The following is a 21,856-nucleotide window of genomic DNA, read 5'->3' on the forward strand; positions in this document are numbered from 1 at the left end:
CTCTGAATTTGGATTGTGGTCAAATTATTGACATAATATGAGTTTCTGATACAAAAAATGTCAAGATCTTACAAATCTATTGCCGATATTGTGCAATTAAAGATTTCTTCTTCAAACTTTTAAAAAATGTTGGGAAAAAAATTGAAAACTGCTACCCTCTTTTTTTTTGCAATTAGTCCAAAACCTGACATTTCTTTATACATAATTTACAAGAAGTGTAAGGTAGGTAAATCAGAACATACCCAACATTGTATGTTAAATGTTTTTGAATTACCTTCCTTACACTGCTTTTAAATTGTCATAATTGTCCATTGACCAGAAAAAAAAACTATTTTTAAAATTATAGAGATCCATTCACTTAAACAAAAGTTATTGAAAAAAACGAAATGTGTCTTCGGACGACGACGCAGACACAGACGACATGATACCATTATACGACGCAAAATAAATTTTTGCGGTCGAATAAAAAAACCTGAGTTCAAAAAGTCTGTTTCCATTTATATCACAATAGAATAATACATAAAAACGAAAAGCTCATCTTTGTGGATACATGACCTGTGTTTTTCAAATTTATGCCCAAGATAACCACAAAGACTTATCTCTGTCATTGATTCATTACAAAATGGCACAAAGTTTCTTAAATTAGGCAGACCTGCTGCCTTTTGTTGGTTGAAAGACATGCAAAAGACTAAAACACGAAAAATCAATAAATGTGTGTCATACTACATTTGATCTTAATACATTTACGTATAAAGTACTTTGTTTTGCAATTACGATAATATCTTATATAAAGTATACAAAAAAAATCCTTCAAATGTTTTGCAATACAGAGGCGACATCTATTATCCACCACACCCTCCGCCGCATCCTCCTCCACATCCACCACCATCACCACCGCCGCCACCATCCCCACCCCCGCAACCGCCCCCATCACCTCCATCACCTCCATAGCCCCCATCACCTCCGTAATCCCCACCATCACCTCCGTAGCCCCCATCATCACCTCCATAACCCCCACCATCACCAAAGTCTCCACCATCCCCATTATCTCCGGCTTCAAAATCCCCGACATCATTGTCATCATATCCGTAATCTTCATTGTCGTGATCACAGTCATAGTAATTATTCTCTATGTTCATGTCACCTCCATGACTTCCAAAACTACCATGACTTCCCCAGTATCCACCATACGGGTGCGGTCCCCAGCCCCAACCATATCCCCATCCATAGCCTGGACCGTATCCACCGAGACCATAGCCTAGTGCACCTCCTAAAAGCATTCCTGAAATATAATGTGAAATTAAAACTAGTTTTATCAAACGTGTTTCAATGATTCCTTTGTTTAACAACATATTAATGACACATACGACGATTAAAATAGAAGTGTGTGTAAATGAATAACTATGTTCCTATAATATTTCACGATTTATTTTTTATAAGGAAACCTTTCAATATCTTCAATGTTTAAATCAGAACTTTTGTCACAATTATAATCACAATGAATGTGTATTATGTTATCAAAACGTTTATTTCAAAGTATAAAAAAATGTATTCCGAAAAAGATACAAGATATGGCTGACATAGCATGTTATTTCCTAAGGAATAAACATACTCCGTCTTTAACACATCTAACCGACTAACTACTATTATAATGAGGCCATATGACATAATTTCAGACAGACAGACGGACACATATGTCACAAAACCAATCTGCATACAAAACATTGTCGACCAGTCATATATAGTCGATAATGTTTGGTTTGAAAAAAAATTAAAGAGTATAAAAAAACAGTGTTCTATGCACCACAAAGATATTTCTTTATTTCTACCATTGCTTGTTACATTTTCATCTGCAAGATCAATTTTGAGCTACTTATAAAGTATAAATACAAATTCACAATTAGCTTGAAATAATACATATTATTGTATAGCAATATAATATTTCCCACAGAAAGTAACCAAAAGTTAGCGTGCAATAAATTCCAATATTGCACTAGTGCAATAAATCTTCAAAATTCATGACGTCATCAGCGACAAAATATTAGTTTAAACCAATTTTTACTTTCAAATATTATATTGCTATACAATAAAAGGGTTATTGCATGAATATTGTGAAATATTGTCCCTCGTAGAACAAATATTGCACTCGCAAGCTCGTGCAATATAAAATTCTACTCGGGACAATATTCCCCAATATTCATGCAATAACCCTATAATATAACATCAATCTAATAGTTTTTTATTATAAATCTAACTTATTCTAACTCTTTCGTGTAACGCATCCTTTTTGTAGAAACAGTTTTTGTATTTGCAAGGCCCTTTTTGCTTATAACATATAATGATCTGTTCATACATTTATAGCGTTTGAGGCCCATGGCAATGACATTCCAGGTAAAATCATTATAATTTAGTCCAAAAAGCAGAAATAGTTATCAAAAGTACCAGGATTATAATATTATTTATTTTTGATTGTATGGATTTTGTAAACTTAAAAGAGATGTCCATATCCCAACCATTGACAGAAAAAAAATCCTAGGTATATAGAAACAATCATGTCAAATATCGATTCTTAATGAATATTGTTAAAGCTCTACAATTGATTATTCACCAAAACCAGTTCCTGCTTCTCTTGAACTTACCAGTTGCAAAGTCATTATTGTCACGATGTCCCCCTCCTCCTCCTCCACCATTCTGTACTACAACAGTTGTATGACCACCTCCGTGACCTTATTTGGTAATATATCAAGAAATAATTGAATTCATTAGTCTTATATAAATTTATTTTTGATGTCACAAGTCTTCTGATTGGCTAGAAAAATATTCTATCAGCTCTTTGGCCGTTATATATCAATAAATAAATGAATTTATTATTCTTTGAGATGTAAAAAGTCTTCTGATTGGCTGAAAGTGTTTTGTCTATCAGCTCATAGACATAATTTAGTCATCTGGCATTGTGATCATCAACGTTTTTTATGATTTACTCCTTCAAGTGGATTTTTGAAATAATTGTAAGGAACGATGTAATATTTTTTCTGTTTATTCGAAAAAAAACTAAAAAATGTGTATCACTCTTTTAAATAACAAGCTATACGGGTTCTTTAGTGTGCATCACAATTTTGTTGTTATTTCTTCATAAACAGAAAAGAGTATTATAGTCATTCCTTAAATTATATTATTTAAGCGTCATTTTGAACGTGGTGTACTTAATATTTGGGGATCTTTTGAATATTAAAAACATTTGACAGCATTTCACTTGAATCAATTTAGTACTGCCACTTTAATTTAATAATTTGGTAATTTTTTATATTTATATAAACATCATCTCGACTTATCATATAGTTACTTCATGTCCAGCAAATGAACAAAAAAATATCACTCTATACATAAATGAGGTGAAAAGATATCAAAAGGACCATTAAAATTCAATCATTGTCTTTGAACAATAAGAAAAATGCCGAAGAGATAAACAGTCAATAAAGAGCGGCACAGAAAATTAAAAATGGAACAACAAGAATCTACGCAAAAGCCGGGGAGATCTTCTTCTCGTTTATATGTTCAGAAAAAGAGATCAAGATTCTGGTTATATCAGAAGGATTTCCATGGTCATATGTGACACATTTATTCTCTATAACGGTCATCCTAATCATGATGACGTACATACACTTTTGGAAGGGTGACTGTCATCCAAGTGAGAGGTTTAGCTAGCTATTAAATCAGGTTTAATCAACCATTTTCGACATAAGAAAATGTCTGTACTAAGTCAGGAATGTGACATTTGTTATCTTTAATTGGATGTGGTTGAGATTTGATTTTGCCATTTGATTGCATACTTTCTCTTTTGAATTATCCTCGGAGTTCGGTATATTTTGTTATTTTACTTTTCATAACAAGTTTTTGATTAATCAAATAGTTGCAATCTAAATGCAGAATAAAACACTTTTCAAGTATTTTGTTTTAATTATATTTCTGAGAACCAGGTTCACTTAACAAAAAGCTGAAATTAGACAAGGATCCCAGATCTCCGACTGTATCCCCAATGTATTACTTAAAGTAAACTTATTTAACTGGACTTCAATCATTCAATAGTTGAAACATACCCCATCAACCAATAGTTTATATATTTAAATTTGTTTTTCTGCATTATAGCTTTTGTTTATTTTACTTACCGTTCTGTCTTTGCTGGTTAGGTTGCTGGTTAGGTGGATATCCATTATTTGTTGGTGGGTAAGCTAAAAATGAAGTCAGTATCATAGCAATGAATATCTTAAAATAATTTATAATTTATAACGGGATTCAATTTACAATTAAAGCATTGCATGGAATGGAAATTTATATTAATGATAATTTTTATCCACACTTGCATGTTTATGTTTTTTGAAAAGTATAGAAGATAGAGAAAGAATGTAACTGATAGTAGTCCGTTGTTATTTATGTATTTTTGTCATTTTGTTTATTTTCCTTTGTTACATCTTCTGACATCAGACTCGGACTTCTTTTGAACTGAATTTTAATGTGCGTATTGTTATGCGTTTACTTTGTACATTGGCTAGAGGTATAGGGGGAGGGTTGAGATCTCATAAACATGTTTAACCCCGCCGCATTTTACGCCTGTCCCAAGTCAGGAGCCTCTCTCCTTTGTTAGTCTTGTATTTTTTTTAAATTAAGTTTCTTGTGTACAATTTGGAGTTTAGTATGGCGTTCATTATTACTGAACTAGTATATATATATATATGTGTTTGGAGTCCGGCTGAAGGACGCCTCCGGGTGCGGGAATTTCTTGCTGCATTGAAGACCTGTTAGTGACCTTCTGCTGTTATTTGTTCTATGGTCAGGTTGTTGTCTCTTTGACACATTCCCCATTTCCATTCTCAATTTTAAATAACTGTTCTTATTCAGTCATTTTCGACAAATGCTTTGACATAATACCAGGTATATTGAAAGCTATGATAGATATACTTAATCTTTAAGCAGAAAACATTGTGAGCATTATAGATCTACAAATCAGCAGATAATACGAATGATAATGTAAAAACGTTTTCCAGCAGCTGAAGTGTCTAAATGACAATTACGAACTTTTCTATGCCCCATTTATGGGCATTATGTTTTCTGGTCTGTGCGTCCGTCCGTCCGTCTGTTCGTTCGATCGTCTGTTCGTCCGTCCGTTTGTCCCACTTCAGGTTAAAGTTTTTGGGCGAGGTAGTTTTTGATGAAGTTGAGGTCCAATCAACTTGAAACTTAGTAAACATGTTCCCTATGATATGATCTTTCTTATTTTAATGCCAAATAAGAGATTTCACCGCATTTTCACGGTCCACTGAACATTTGTGTTTCAAATATTTTAGCATTTTCTTAAACACAGTTACGGATTGACAATACTCGGTCCATAAATTAATATCAGCCAGATAAGATTATCACCACACAGTTGTCTTTATTCTTGTTGCATTGTATTATTGTCAGATTGTTATGCAAAAATACCAGGTGAGCAATACATTGTCATTGGAGTTTGCTTATATTTCAAAATATTTATTAAGTGTAAGTAACATTCGTTTTGCAAACAGTCCAACCCAGCATCTAATATAGTATCTAATAATTTGAATAGAAGACAGTGATTTTTTAAAACTTATTAAAGATACCAGACTTACCAGCATTGTTAGCAGCTGCAAAAGACAAAAAGTAAATCAGTTTATGCAAAGTAGCACATATATCAAAGTTTATAAATTATGCATGACCTAGCATGTTTTGTTCTGAATTTTAATGTATTGGTCTTTTGATCAAAATATGCTCATGATATAACAGCTTGGTCCATCAAATGTCACTTTTCCCCGAGTGAGTTGGATTCTTTTTTCCATCCAAAAATGTATGCTGTCACACTTTTACTCTTATAAAAAAAACCACGAATATCATTTTTTCGTGATATATATTTATATGAATAGTCTTGAAATAGGTAGATGTCAGTCCGATTAGAAAACAAGTGAAATCGACGAAAACCCATTTTCATTTTCTCAATGAACAATTCATAGATTTTCAAAATAATGTGAAACATTGCTGTAAGATAAAGTTTCGTTTCACTAATGAGAATAATCATAGGATCACCGACTTTATTTTTTGTTTGTTTTTACTTTCTGTTACTACTGTATATTCTAAGAGAAAAACACCCAAAATGAAGTTTGGAGAACACTTCTTTGAATGGTTGTTATGCAAGTTAATATTGTTGTTGACTCTTTGGTCATATTCAAACAAACAAAACTCTGAAACAATATCAAGATAATTGATTTCTTGATCGGCAACATATTTGTTAGGTATGAAGACTGGTTTCTCAACAATACTTGGCATTCCCATGGGAACCAAGTGTGCTACTCTTCGTACTGACTTGTTCCTTTATTCGTAGAGAGCTTTCTTTATATAGACACTTCTAATGCAGAATAAAACATCTTGTAGTATCATTTAACTTCACGTACCACTATATAGTTGATAAAATCTCTCTAAATAATTCAGAGTTTGGGGATTATGTTTAAAAGCAAATATCCTATCGAACTTGAAATAAGGATTCAATGAATACATTTATTTCTGTCTGCTATCGTGACTTACATCATGATTTTATTCACTAAGACGGCAATAGATATGTTAAGTTTAACAGTTCATCATCATTGTTTTGTAGTCACTTGAAGTTCTATGCAAAAACATTATGACATTGAAATATTACTCTTTCTTGGCTTTAAGATTTGCATTTTCTTTCTACACACTTACGATGCACAACATTAGGATTGAATCCATATGGCGGTGGTTGTCCATTTTGTTGTGGTTGACCATTCTGTTGGGGATGACCATTCTGCTTTGCATAGTGAGAATGAGGCGGTCGTTCTGGTCTGGGAGGAGGTGGAGGTAGCTTAAATAAAATAGACCACTTTAATCAATGAAAATCCGGAGAAAATTTCAGTTTATAAAAAAACAACTTCCATTGATAAAATGTCATTACTGTTTTGCATATTTATCATACAGAAAGGAAAACAAAATTCTGTCCTCTTATATATGTCTCGATGAATATTTTAAAATATACAAGTGGGCAATCACTTGTCTTACAGAAACATAACAAAGATGATACAAGTGTCTAAACTAATGCTACATCTATAAATTTGAAATTTTCATTGAACTAAACCTCAAGCGATTTTAATTGTCGAAATGCGCAGTAAATTGGTACCGTTAATGTTTACTACCACTGGGTCGATACCTAAGGGGGACGCAAGTCGCCGAGGGTAACACCAGTTCAATAATTAGCACCGAGTACTGACATGGGAATACTAGTACACACATTGATTCATTGAAATTTTCGAAATCATATAAAATCAAGGAATGTATCCCTCTCATAAAAAGCTCTGATTCCTTGTCCGGGTTTGGTTTGCTTTTTTCCTTTTTTTGTTTTTAACAGCTCTTGTTTTAGGTTTTTTATTTTTCAAATAATATATATTACGGCTGTGATCGACATTGTAGATACACATATTACCGAACTACACAGCTGGTCAGAAAATAATATTTACTGTTAATGTTATTGTCTTTTACTTACTGTTGGTTGTATAGCATCTAGCCAAGCCCTGTAAAATGTAATATATAAAATAAAATATATAAAAGAGTAAAATAATAATACCAGATCTATACAGCCGTATTTGGCACAACTTTTTGGAATTTTGGATCCTCAATGCTCTTCAACCTTGTACTTTATAAATATTCTGATATGAGCGTCACTGATGAGTCTTATTTAGACGAAACGCGCGTCTGTCGTACTAAATTATAATCCTGGTACCTTTGATAACTATACACGCTTGGTTAAGAGTAAATTTTCCAAGTCATTTTCATATATGTATATAAATATTAGTGTAAACATTTTGTGTGATATCTTGAAATGATCAAATGAAGAACAAACAAAAAACAATTTCCTTTCCATTACTTTTTACAGATTCTTTTCAAAGTGTTTACTCAAGGCAAATAAAGAGCATATTTTAGGTAATAATAAACAATGCAGAGCACATTTGATACAGATTTGAGTGCGGACATGTTTCTGATATAATTGGCGGTCCTCAGGTTTTCAGGATAAATTATACATATTGATCTGAAATTAAACTCACTTCATTTCCTCGTCTCCGCCATCAAACAATATCCAGTTCATTACAATATTTTGTTTCTTTGTTCCTTTCTTGAAAATATTAGGTATACCCATCATATGTGTTGCCAATCTGCCTTTGGGAAGATCTGGTCTCCCTGTTATATGAAGGCACATTGGTCCGACTGCCATATAATTTGCTACCATCTGAAATCAACAACTGGCATTTAAGTTTAAAAGTAATCAAAGAGGGATGTAAATCGTGTTTCCATACCATCAAAATAGAAAAGAAACAGGAAAACAATATTCTGGCTAGCTTAATCTTGACAGGGAGATTTTATAAACACTCAGGGATCAATGAATTATTATATATATTTATGTATTTTTGAAGATAAATTGAAAGCAATAATTTGGTCGCCTGCTTTTTCAATATATGTGTTTTCGACAGTAAAACGAAGATTCTGTTTTGATTGTCGAATGCCTAATGTAAACCTGAAGTTGATGAATAAGGTATACCTTATAAGCATCTCAAGTTACATCAATAACTATTTTTTTGTTATATAATCAGTAAAACATCACAGCACACCTTAGAGATGTGTATGTCATATCATAGGTTTATATGTGTTGTGGTAATATGGTAAAACGTCTCTGTATGTGTGGGTCTTTTTTCTGGTAACATATAAAACGAAAGGTCTTAATGAGTAGAGGGAAAATATTTTCCTTTATAATAAGGGTTAAAGTTATGCCTTCCAAATGTAAGTTCATTCATACAATCTTAAGGATTTCCTACCTCAGGAATGAATAAGCTACGCTGTTTTTGGCAAAAACGTTCAGAAATTTGGTTCCTCATAGCTCTTCAACTTCGTACTTTAATTGGCCCTGTGGCGTCTGTTTTATTAGAGGTTCATGCAACGATGAGTCTCTTGTAGATAAAACGCGAGTCTGGCGAACAAAAATATAAGCCAGAGATCTTAAATGATTTTTTCTCAATCAAATGACGATATTTAAATTTAATATATAAAAAAGTCACCTTTAGTTTGACACCACCACTGTGCTGGTAGCTGCTGTGGTCGGGGAACCATATTAGACTGCTGTCTTGATACAGTACAAAATATCGAGATTTCCAGCCTTTGCTGAAGAATCCCTCTGTGAACAAATGTATATTGATATTTATTATAAACCTTCATATTACAAATAAACTACAGACAAAAGCTCTATTTATGTGATGTTAATGGGAAAAAAACAAAAATACCGAAATCCAAAGAAAATTCAAAACGGAAAGTCTTTATCAAATAGCAAAATCAAACACATCAAACGAATGGAAAACAGTATCATATTCCTGACTTCGTAGACATTATCTTATCTTGAAAATAGTAAATAGTATTATATATAATTGCAAGAAGCTTCAATATTTATGTATGTTTGGTTTCTTTACATTAAATGTTAATGTTAGAACGGAATATTCACAAAATACGTTATGTAATAGTTTTTTTTTTCAATTTACTACACGATGTGCCATTAATAAGATATCTTAACCACATATAAATGGAAAATCGCAACAAACTATTTTTTTTTTCTCTCGTTGATTTAGTTATAGCGAGTTTGATAAGATTGTCGCATCAAAAAGAGTGGCTTCATTGCACTATTTGCTGTTATATCCATTACTCTCAGCTATGAAATTAATATCCTTAACCTGTCAAAAAGTGCTATTTTCTTTCATGATACTATTATCCTTATTTCTGTCAAACTTTTTTTGACTATTTTTCATACGTACTTTCATAAATCTTCAGATAGCCTGTCTTTACTACAGGTGCAGTTGGCTCTACAAAAAAGCCAAAGTTCAATGTACATGTTTTCTTAACATCATAGACATATTTTTGGTCAATTTTTTCACCGTCATTAGATGTAATTTTAAAAAAAATACCTGTTCATTGTATCTTCTTTACTTTTCCTACCACAGCTTTGGCAACAAAAAATGTAATCCGTGCTAGACTTTTATTATGTTCGTTTATCATCCTCAACATTGAAATTCAAGCTAAACCCAGAGATACTCGATAAATAATAACTGCGACTATTCATTTAGCAATGAAAATGCGAAGAGAAAATGTGATTAAAACAAAAAGTAAAATCATAAAAATACTGAAATGTCCCAAATCAAACGGCAAATCAAAACCTCAAACACATCAAACGAATGGACAACGATAAACCATTGGGTTGCATTGTGCTACTTTTCATTTTTACAAGAGTTACTGTCAAATCATTCCACTATTTTCAATAAGAATTTTATGCATGCTTGGCATCTTAATTCAAAATGTCCTAAAACTGAGTAATGCGCAATTTCCTTGTACAAATATCCCCCTACCAAGAAAGAAACCTTTATGTAAAACTGTCGTGCTAATATTTTTTTTCTATACATTTTCTTTATTACAATTTCTCAAGGTTTATTTCATACCAGCATATATATGACAAGCGGGAGGACTTGCATTTTTTCACTGTCATTTTCTTGAACTTATTTCAAATTGACGTTTTACTAGTTTGAGGCGGAATGGTAGCTGCAGCACAATTTAAATTACCATTTTTTGAGACTAGAAATTGATACTTCGAAAAGATTTCCTCAGTCGTATTTGACACAACTTTTTGGAATTTTGGGTCCTCAATGCTCTTCAACTTTATACGTGTTTGGCTTTATGACTAGTTTGATCTGAGCGTCGCTGATAAGTCGTATGTAGACGAAACTCGCGGCTGGTGTATTTAATTGAAACCCTGGTACCTTTGATAACTACTTTCCTTCAAAACATGGATCTATTGAAAACGTGTGATTCCAGGTACAAATGTAGGCTTTTGGAAATCATTTGAAATGAAGGAATGTTTATCTTTCTTTTATAGCTCTGCTTCTTTGTCCGGTTGGCTGTTTGTATTTTTCGTTCTGTTTGATTTCGTTTGTTCTTTCTAATTTCATTGGTTCTTCATTGTTTGTACAAGGTTATGGGTTATTCCCTCTTTTGGCCTCGAGCAGCACTGTGTTACTGTAAATTTATGGTCGAAATGCGCACCAGGTGCAATAAATTTTGTACAGTTAATTTTATTTCAGATTATTATTCCAAATGTTTTTTCTTGTCCGTGGTATGTATAAAATCATGAATCTTATTATTTCAGATTATTATTCCAAATGTTTTTTCTTGTCCGTGGTATGTATAAAATCATGAATCTTATTATTTCAGATTATTATTCCAAATGTTTTTCTTGTCCGTGGTACACTGTATGCATGAAATCGTTAATTGTCACTGAACGTACAGCTATCAACAGTCATGCAATCAATGTGTTATTACTTTGGCTTATGTTTTTTTCTACTGGAAAGTGAATAATTCCTTCACAAAGATATAGTAGGAGACGTTTACGCTGTCGATGAATTAAATTTCCCTTCGTTTGGACTTAACAATTAAACCAAGTTTAAATGTTGCCTATATACGATAGTAAGATGCAATATATGTTTTCTGGTATGTGTAAAACGGAAAGTTATATGGTGAAATCAGTACCATCTCATACAGGTTATAGTTTTCGGGAAAGGTATTACAGTAAAGATGTGTTCACTTCAAATTTAAACTTTATAGTACACGTGTTTATCATGATGTGAACTACTCAAAATTATATTGAGAATTCGCAATTTTATCCAAATTTTACGATACGCTGAATAAATAGAAATATATAGAGAGCTGATCATGGTGTTTTATGGACACATATTCTTGTTTCTCTTCGTGTATATGCTCAAAACGGATGTGCGTGTTCTGTATATTGATAAACCTCTGTTGCATCTTATGTAATTAGATGTAGCAGTATGTTTCCTAATGCTTATAGTGAAAGCCTCTGAAAATAGTTCTAAATGTGCGTTCTTTTGTCATCTCTTGTTGCTCATCAACGTAAAAGAGAAAAACCAACTACTGATCACAAAATAAATAGCACCTCAATACGTCTATCCGAAATCATAACGCTGATATCATTAATTGTCGTGTCACTATGTGTGCGTACGAAGGCTGTTGCTAATAGTTGTTAGATGACGGTATGTTGATCTATAATCTCTTACGTTATTGTACTGTAGGGTTGATGTTCCGAAGGAATCTCTATTCATACATTTTATTCTATCACACTATAGCCTTATCGAACAACATTTAGTGCTTTTCGCGACCAAATGAAGCAATGTTTTGCAATGAGTATTAAACGACAATGAATTATGCATCTGGGTTTGGTAATGGATGAAGTAAAGTAAGCAACATCTAAATCTTGTATTTTCACTGAAGTATTTTCTCCCTCTTTTTCAAGCTTGTCGCAGTCTTTTCATGTTTTCACACCAGGCTTAACAATATATCACCAACGATGCATTGAATTCACGCTGTTGGTATGGGTTAGATAGAAAGTATATGACGTAGTTAACATTCTTTTCAAAAGAGTTAATCTTCCAATCAATATAAAACATATCTGATAAATATAATTGTATGTTATTCCAATGGGAATAGTATACGAATCAAATAAAAGCATAACTCTCTAACATTCAGATATCAATATCGTTCAATTCGTTAATAATTCTAAGAAAACTTTACGAAAATACGAAGTTGAAATGAAAAGTATGTAATCAATTAGAGATACACTGTTTCATAGCTTCATGCCTTATTTGGACAAAGGTATCAAAGTTACAAAACAAATGAGGAAATTGATACAGTTTTAACTCCCACTTTTAGTGCCCTCAGTGTCTATTCAAAACATCGGCCTTCCAATTATGACGGCGGACTACCTTGCAGAACCTATATATTGTTGGAGCGACATAACCACTACATTTACAAACTCCATCCATAAGCAAATTTACAAATTTGGTGCGTTCCAGATACTTTCTGAGTTAACCTTCATTGTTTTAAGCAGAATATACCTTTTAAGAGAGCTAATACATTTCTTCACCATTTATATGACTCTTTTTTTCTTTTTTTTTAGAATTACTGGTGTACATTATTGGGCATTTAAGTTACAACAAACTATGCATAACGGATAGTCGATGGAGATGATTCTTCAGTTCAAAAAAAATAATTAAGCACGATTAATTCTAAATGTGTCTTTTCATTTTTGTCTAGCTGTATTTAATTTTAAATTTACGAATGGTATATCATCTGCTTATCTACATTTATATAATATTAGCTAAAGTCAACAACCGATCAGGGCGTCTTCATGTACTAAGAGTAGACTGAATTCTGTTGGTTTTTTTAAAGAACATTTAAATGTTTTTGTCTTATGATCTGGAAAAAATTGCCAAATTGGTATATTTAGATTTTTAAAGTTCACGTGTTCAAACAATTTAAATTCTTACTTTAATGAATATATCTAAAATTAAATACACATACATGTAATTTATTTTCATATCGAATATCAATTGGTTATTCAATATTTATATACGCTACATTATATCTATATACCTTTTTGTTATTTGTTAGTATGTATTTGATTTTTGTATAATGGCCTCAATGTTATGTTAAATAAGTAAATTAACTTTGTTAAAGAAACAATTAAGAAATCAACGGTTACTTGCATGAGACCAATATGTTATTCACCATGACCTTAAAGAGCAATGAAATGACACTAACTTCAGAAAACTTTGACTATAAAATGATGATATATGTTTTCAGTTTATACAAAATTAACCATCTTGATGCATCCCTGGACTCACCAGTTTTAAAAATAGTGAGTCTGGAGAGTTTTTAATGAGGACTCGCCTAAGTGAGAACCATAGAGGCTCTGAGAAAAATGGATATTAGAAAATTATTCAAAATCATTGTCTACATCTGTTTTCCTCGGGAAAGATAAGTGAATAGCGTTCATGTTGTCCATAATTATTTCATATGTGCTTTATCTGTATACAAATCAGGAATTTTGATACGATTAAAAATGTTACAACTAACATCAAAAACCATAGGACAACTGAATCATTAATTACAGGTCATCGAACAACTTTAACAATGAGCGAAACACTAACTGTTATATAACACGCAATGTAAGATCCCAGTATACGAAAATGTGAAGGGGAAAAATCAAGAGAAAATAAATAGCATATCTTAAACTGATACAACGTCCTTGTGAGCGCTCAACCCATCCATAACCTTGAAAAGTAGCGAAACAGCACAACTTTGAAACCATCAGTAATTACTCAAAAAGGTTCCGCGGAATTATATGTCTCGCCTGCATGCGATTAATCCTTTCAGTGTAAAGTGTTATGTTGACGGTAAAAAGCAAGCAGCAAAATACAGATCCTTTGATAGAAGAAAAGTTTTATGACCGAAAGTACTGGATTCTGTCTTTTGATCATAAAAACGTATCTGATTAATTTATGTAAAAGTCCATGAAAATTTGATAACTGAAAAACTTTAACCTTAAAGAGGGACGAAAGATACCAGAGAAACAGCCAAACTCATAAATCGAAAATAAGCTGACAACGCCATGGCTAAAATTGAATGATAAAGACAAGCAGACAAACAAAAGTAGACATGACACAACATATACATGTACAACTAAATAACAAGCAACACGAACCCCACAAAAAAACTGGGGGTGATCTCAGGTGCTCCGGAAGGGTAAGCAGAGCCTGCTCCACATAACTGTGTATCTTTAATATTAACCGCAAAAACTCTTTATTAATAACATCGGGGAAATTAGGTAGAAAACATGTTTTCAAGATTTCGCTTTGAATACTGTCTTTCGGTTATAGAAAAGCTGTTGTCGGGTTTTCATTCAATTCCATGAAGGTTTGACAGTTATTGATGTCTAAAATAAATTATCAATCACATGTGGGTCAAAATGTGATACATTTATGAATGTCAATTATCATCTTTCGGAATATAATCATTATATCTTTTATTTGTCATCTATGGCTCAAATGTTCCCACCGTAATTAGCTTTTTGTTTAAAATGTCTGTTTCTATACTTATTCGAAAATGGACTTTGTATCTACGTATCAAAGACAGTTTTTAGCAGATTATCTCGAAATCACTCAACAATGGACAATAATTGCTTAATCCATGGTAACACGTATTTCTTTATTATCATGTTTTGTATACTTATAAAAAGTATACAAAACATGATAAGCGATCTTACAGTATTGATTCCTGTTTTAATGGTTATATATAGTTTCTTTCCAAGAAATTCTTCAGGAAAAATAACTCATGCACAGTTTTGGAAAGGAACTATAACCATAAATACCATAATCATGTTGTAAGAACGTTTATTTTCTTGTTGGATCGTTTAATAAATTATTAAACTTTATACTGACTCGAATATTCGTTTGATAACCAGCAAATATGAAAAGAAGATGTTGTGTGGTTCCCAATGAGACAACTCTCCACAATAGACAAAATGACACAGAAATTAGTCTGGTTATAACTTATAATACAGTATTAAGGAAATAAATAAATCACGGCTTTGGCTCAGAACATGGAAACTACATGTATTTGTAGACGAAAACTCACAGAAGTTAGCAATATTTAATCAGTGTCAGTGACTTTTGACTTCAATAAAAAAAAATCCTAAAGGGTTAGGCAAGAGATTTCATTTTTGGCTAAATGTACCATTTCTTACATTGAACATGTATCTTGCATATTCTCACAATGACAGAAAAATTTACTTCACTGAGAATTACATTTTTGTGTGTGTTTAAAATTCGTTTTTTTTTGTTTGTTCAGTTACATGTAACTATATAATAATATTATATAATTACATGTAACTGAACAAAAAAAAGTTACGATGATGATTGCCGAGAACCTTATCAAAAACCCATCAAGTGTGTCAAATATTAGTTTACTATAATATAGGTTAGTAGTTGTGCGTGCCTTTTAGGGTTTTGGGACAGGGTAAACTAATTTACTTATGATTTTGGTATAATTTTCATGATTACACATGTAGATGAAAAAGTCCATAAAATTCAAATGATGATTATATATATATTTATTCTCTATAACATACAAAAGTGATATACACTAGCAATTTAAATAAAAAAAAAAATACTGATCAATTTGGCTGTATGTCTGCAAATTGAATATAAGAACAGATACAATGTACATCATGTATGGGAGTATATATACATATATACTATGTCTCTGGTGATCCCTGATAACACGAAGGAAAACGCTGATGGAAAACATCATATATATACAATGTAAGCTCATTCGAAATTATGAAAGTAACTGTTGACTAAAATTATTTCATTAAAACTGTCTAATATTATATTTTTTTTTCATTTCTGACGAAACAGTGGATTTACAGCTAGTTATAGACGATTTGTGATGGTAGTACCTGGGACTATTATACTGGCTATTTCCAGTCCCGTTAGTACTGAAATAGTCCCAGGTGGTACCCAACGTTTCAATATAATTGTTTTAAATCATTAGAGAAGTATTCGTGCTAATAAAATAATTGATGTACGTTACAAGAAGGGGTTGGTTGTCTTTTTACGACTTTAAATATTTCATCCATAATCATCCAGGTGGAAATTTAAATATAGTACACATGGTACATTTATCAGAAATCATACGGCTAATTTAACTATATCTATGTCTATATAAATATTGATTAGATCTTATTAGCCAATATAGGTGTTCAGATCCAAAACTAAGGTTGGAGTTCAAAATAGTTTATTTACAAAGTGTACGACTTACTTTTAATTCGAATCGCTTCTGGCCCACAACAAGCCATTTTCCGTCCAGGATATCGGTATTTACGAAATATCCATACGTCAAATCAAGCGAAAAGAGTTGGCAATGTAAACAACTTTAACCGGAAATATATTGTCACGACTGGTTCCCATTCAATATTGCAAAATTAAAGACAGGTAGATCGTAGATCAGTCCTGTTGCTCATTATACAGGGTGAATTTAGTGCCAATTTATGAATATTTTAAAAGGTGGTATGAGACTCTTAATTAAAAATGATAGAATTTAAAAGAAGAAGAAGAAGAAGAAGTTAAGCATGTCTTTGACTCATCCAGTGTCAGCAGCAAATAGGAAAGTATTATGGTTTCCTTAAGGCATCTGACACAATGGGGTGGTACTAGTAAAATGTGTGTAAATGTCTTTTTCCTACCTGTAACAGGTTGTAACAAAATGACACCTTTTGTATGGATTATACAGGGAAAATAACATCATTATGTGATTAGAAGCTAAACTAAAGGATAGAATTGTAAAATAAAATATAAGTAGATATTATAGCTTCTAGAAAATGCTTTGAGAATATCAAAAGAAAATATAGGGTCAACCTTACGTTTTTCCGGCCAAAATACAAATTCAAAAAAAATCCATGTAGATAACGATTCCAGAGTTACCTCTCCTCAAAATGCCAATTCAAAGACATTAAAAATCAAGCAAAAAATAATCTAGACTTGTAAATAAATCAATAGTTAAAAGTTGTAATCTTGAATTTTTTTTTATAAAAATAAATTCACATTTAGTTATCTGCATTCCTGCATCAAATTTTGCTAAGTTAATTAAAAATATGGACATCAGATTCTCTGTTTTTTCAATCCAAGATGGCGAAAGACACCCATACCTCTTTAAGGACTTGATATCCTCATAAAACTTCACAAAAATATACTTTTTATTATTATTAGTGAACAAATTTCATCCGTACAATCGTAGATATAATGTAACCTCATGAATGCATAATGAAATTTCATGGACCACCATATTTCGATCTTGTAATTTTCATTAGTGTGTTGAAAACATTTAAAATTTTATTTGCTAAATAGATTTTATATTTAATAAAAAAAAAAAAATCCCAGTAAACCGCCTTTAACGGGATGGACACAAGTACCTGTGTTTTGTGGAGACATAGAGATGCAGCACCATTTGACAATAGTTTGATGAGTAGTTAGTTGACTAAACTAATCTTATTTGAATTTCGTTCTACATGATCAATTGTTGAGTCCGCTAAGAGGAAAATCAAACCTAAAGCATTTGATAATTTTGAAAGTGCAAATATAGTGACAAATTCAGTGAAGAACAATACGTGACGAAGGCACTGTAGACACTGTTATATACAGCAAAGGTCCATATAAGAATTATTTCTTTGTCAAAAGAACCAACTGGAAATAAACTCATTACAGATACCTTAATTAAAATTTAGTATATGCACCAAACGCGCGTTTCATCTACAAAAGACACATCAGTGACACTCTAATCAAAAATATGTTGAAGAGGCTGAAAAAGTATGAAGTTGAAAAGCATTGAAGATCGAAAATTTCTAAAAGTTTTGCCAAATACAGCTAATTTAGGTTATCTATTCCTGAGGTAGAAAAGCCTTAGTTTTCAAAAATTTAAAGTATTGTAAACAGCTAATTTATCGGCATTGTGACCATATCAATTATAATTCAGTCATGTTAACACAGAAGTGCTGACTACTGGGCTTGTGAAGACAGTATTGTTTGCATAAATACAGTTGAGGGCATCAAGGCAGCTTCCAACACCATAAAAAAAGTAAAATTTAAATCACAAAAATAATGAACTCCGAGAAAAATTCAAAACGGAAAGTGACTTAGTCCCTTATCAAATGGCAAAAATAGATTTCCCCCTCTTAACCGTTGAGTAAAAGCTAGAAATGGCATCTTTAATGTACACAAATTGATACAGATGAGGCCCACCCTAGGGGTGTCCAATGAATCATAGGCTGTGTCCAATATAATGACATAGATATTAACTTTTTTAAACAAGATAACCAAATAATCTTAAATTCAATCCTAGATTTTTATCACCAAAAAAAGTATTTGGTCCGGTAATCAGATAATCTCTCTAAAAACCACCAAGCAATAAACTTTGATAATAAAAAAACTTCATGAGGAGGCTCTCAAATGCTTACCGGCGCTGCTGGATAACTCGGACTAAAACAAAGTCGGACTATAACTAAATCGGACTATAACTAACTCGGACTATAACAAACTCGGCCTACCATTATTCATATGCAGAAATATATTGAACCAACTCGGACTACGATTAGAAGATTGTTTTTTTTTTACTGTTATAAAAAAAAATCTTATATTTTAAAATTAGATACGAATTTATGAGATTATAATGAATATTTTTGAAAAAAAAGATCGTATATAGAAAGGATTAATATTTGCTACATCAGTTGATTTAGATATGTTTAAATGAGGGTAATTAACGTATACTTGAAATATTATTGTGATTTATGATGTTTATTGACAAAAGAAACTTTAATGATTGGCGTGTGTTCGTGTTTTTATTCAGCAATTGAAAAGTAATTATATTCAAATGGTCACATCAAACAGATACAATGTTTTTCGAAAGGCAAGCCGAGGCAAACATTTATTATACATGTATCCAAAAATAGATTTGGAGTAAAATTAAAAAAAAGATTTCTTTGATCTTACCAAATACTTCTATAAAATAATCTGGGAAAAAAAATCCATTATCATTTTCAACATGGGTACCGACCACTGCGTATATATCAAATTTTCAATATATGAATATCAAAAAGATTTTTTTTGCGTTTTTATTTTTAAATATATCTTCTTAACGTATTTTTTTTTATCCCCTTCAAAAATGTTCAAAAATAAATTATTTAATAAATTGAAGATAAAAATTCACTTTAAATTAAGAATTGAAAATTAATTTCCAATAACAACAACAACCAACATTATACTTATATTCTTCTAGTACACCGTGTAGAACGCCACATGCGGGGTGTCGGCTATGTTTGACATGGGGTGGCAATTTTGAAGCGACAAAAAAGTAACAAGGTAAGTTCAAGCATCAAAATTTCTTATTTTAAGAACATTCAGTACCATATAATGCATTGCACGGAAGGAACCGCAACATAATCTATTTCCTGGAATCAGAAGCAGTCGTTTTCAGTGCTTAGTTTTCTCAAACACCTCGCCCTAGTTTTCCGTGTTTCAGATTTTGAGGCTTTATATGCAAATTTCGGTAAAAAAAACTCCTTTACACAACTACCCTCCGTATTATTTATCTACAATTGTATTCCTCTTATGGACTTCTACCAAATACCAGTTTCTTAGTTAAAATTAATTGGTTTTAAAACTAATATTCATCAAAATATAAAGTGTCGCTCGGGGTGTCAGATTTTGCATGTCAAGGGGTAGAGACTTACATTTTCTTATAAATTGGTCTCTGTCTGATACTTTTCAATTCAAACACACCTACACTGTTATGATGACAAATTACAAACTTAAGTATGTCATTTGGTCCATATTTTAGTCTTTTAAGTAGTTTGCATTTTTATTGATAAACATAGCAAATAGAGCCTCAAAGTAGAAAAATAATTGTATTTGAAGTGAAATGTCATATGTTTTATATTATACCTTTAAATAACAAATATATTGACAAATGCACGTAAGAATATGAATATTACACGTATAAATGAAGAAAGGTGTACCCAATTTATTATCAAATCATTAATGATTTAATAAAAGTTGCATAGGAATACAATTAATTTAATGCTTTGAACAAACCAATCTGATGTTATTCTATTCAACTTGAATATGACTGTTTCCAGGAAAAAATAAGCGAATTATTGTATAGAGGAAATGTATTTTCTTTTACTATTTAGATAAATAATAGAAATTCAGCAGCCAAATGAACTTTTTTTAAATTTTAATCGCTGTTTTGAAATCATTTACAATTGTAGTTTCATTGTCTTCAGGATTACTTGAAGTTGTGTTGTTATTCGATGAAAAAGATGCCGGTGAGTGTTTCTTTGGAGAGAGTATTCTCATTCTTTTTTTTGAGTGATGCACGAGTGCTTTTTAGATGAACCTGGTGATAAAGCGTGATGCAGTTTGGCTGGTGGAGGTTTTGGGCAGATCTTCTATTGAAAACTATTTTGTGATTTTCCACCAGGTTTAGGTTAATTGAGCCATAGCCTTGACTTTTGTCTGACCATGGTAAACTCAAAGGGAAAAGAAATCATTTATCAGAAGTACCCTTATTTTGTCATAGTATAGAAGTTGTGTTTGAAATAAAATGTATCATATGAAGACTAATTTACATGCAAATATATCTTTTTTATGACAAGCCTCTACCCCTTGACATGCAAAATCTGACACCCCGAGCGACACTTTATACTTTAATGAATAATAATTTTAAAACCAGTTAATTTTTACTAAGAAACTGGTATTTGGTAGAAGTCCATGAGAGGAATACAATTCTACATAAAAAATACGAAGGGTAGTTGTGTAAAGTAGATTTTTATACCGAAATTTGCATATAAAGCCTCAAAATCTGAAACACGGAAAACTAGGGCGAGGTGTTTGAGAAAACTAAGCACTGAAAACGGCTGCTTCTGCTTTCCCGGAATAGATTTAGTTGCAGTTCCTTCCGTGCAATACATTTTATGGTACTGAGAGTTCTTAAAATAAGAAATTTTGATGCTTGAACTTACCTTGTTACTTTTTTGTCGCTTCAAAATTGCCACCCCATGTCAAACATAGCCGACACCCCGCATGTGGCGTTCTACACGGTGTAGTAGTCCGAGTTTGGTATAGTCCGAGTTTGTTATAGGCCGAGATATCATGGATTCCTTACCGGTCTTCAACTTTGAACAAATCGTAAAAAGGACCAGTCGAAATACGAAAATAAACTTTATATAACATGTTTTTTTATTGTAGATATGTTGCCATGTGGACTGAGAAATAGGTCGAAGTTTTTAAATATATGAGACACTTCAGTTAATATAGGTTTTATTATTAAACATTTGTTTTCCGAA

General features: G+C 31.8%; 1 protein-coding gene across 1 annotated transcript; it reads right to left on the bottom strand.

Annotated features, from left to right (window-relative positions):
* Positions 1 to 842: 842 nt before the first annotated feature.
* Positions 843 to 16,921, bottom strand: LOC134710712 (uncharacterized). Its single transcript, XM_063571104.1, has 11 exons — positions 16,780 to 16,921; positions 9,870 to 9,917; positions 9,126 to 9,241; positions 8,121 to 8,302; positions 7,562 to 7,589; positions 6,748 to 6,886; positions 5,643 to 5,657; positions 4,167 to 4,229; positions 2,640 to 2,726; positions 1,025 to 1,282; positions 843 to 943 (listed from the first exon to the last, which is right to left on the bottom strand). Exons 1-11 carry the CDS (start codon positions 16,814 to 16,816, stop codon positions 843 to 845), a joined length of 1,074 nt encoding a protein of 357 aa, XP_063427174.1. The 5' UTR covers positions 16,817 to 16,921.
* Between the last annotated feature and the right edge of the window lie 4,935 nt (positions 16,922 to 21,856).

Source organism: Mytilus trossulus, chromosome 3, assembly GCF_036588685.1.
Source record: "Mytilus trossulus isolate FHL-02 chromosome 3, PNRI_Mtr1.1.1.hap1, whole genome shotgun sequence".
Taxonomy (NCBI): domain Eukaryota; kingdom Metazoa; phylum Mollusca; class Bivalvia; order Mytilida; family Mytilidae; genus Mytilus; species Mytilus trossulus.

Coding starts and splice junctions, on each gene's coding strand:
- LOC134710712 (XM_063571104.1), bottom strand. CDS start 16,816: ATGGCTTGTTGTGGGCCAGAAGCGATTCGAATTAAAA. Junction 8,303..9,125: donor GTGGTGGTGTCAAACTAAAG/GTGACTTTTTTA, acceptor TGTTGATTTCAG/ATGGTAGCAAATTATATGGC. Junction 6,887..7,561: donor TAGATGCTATACAACCAACA/GTAAGTAAAAGA, acceptor ATTTTATTTAAG/CTACCTCCACCTCCTCCCAG.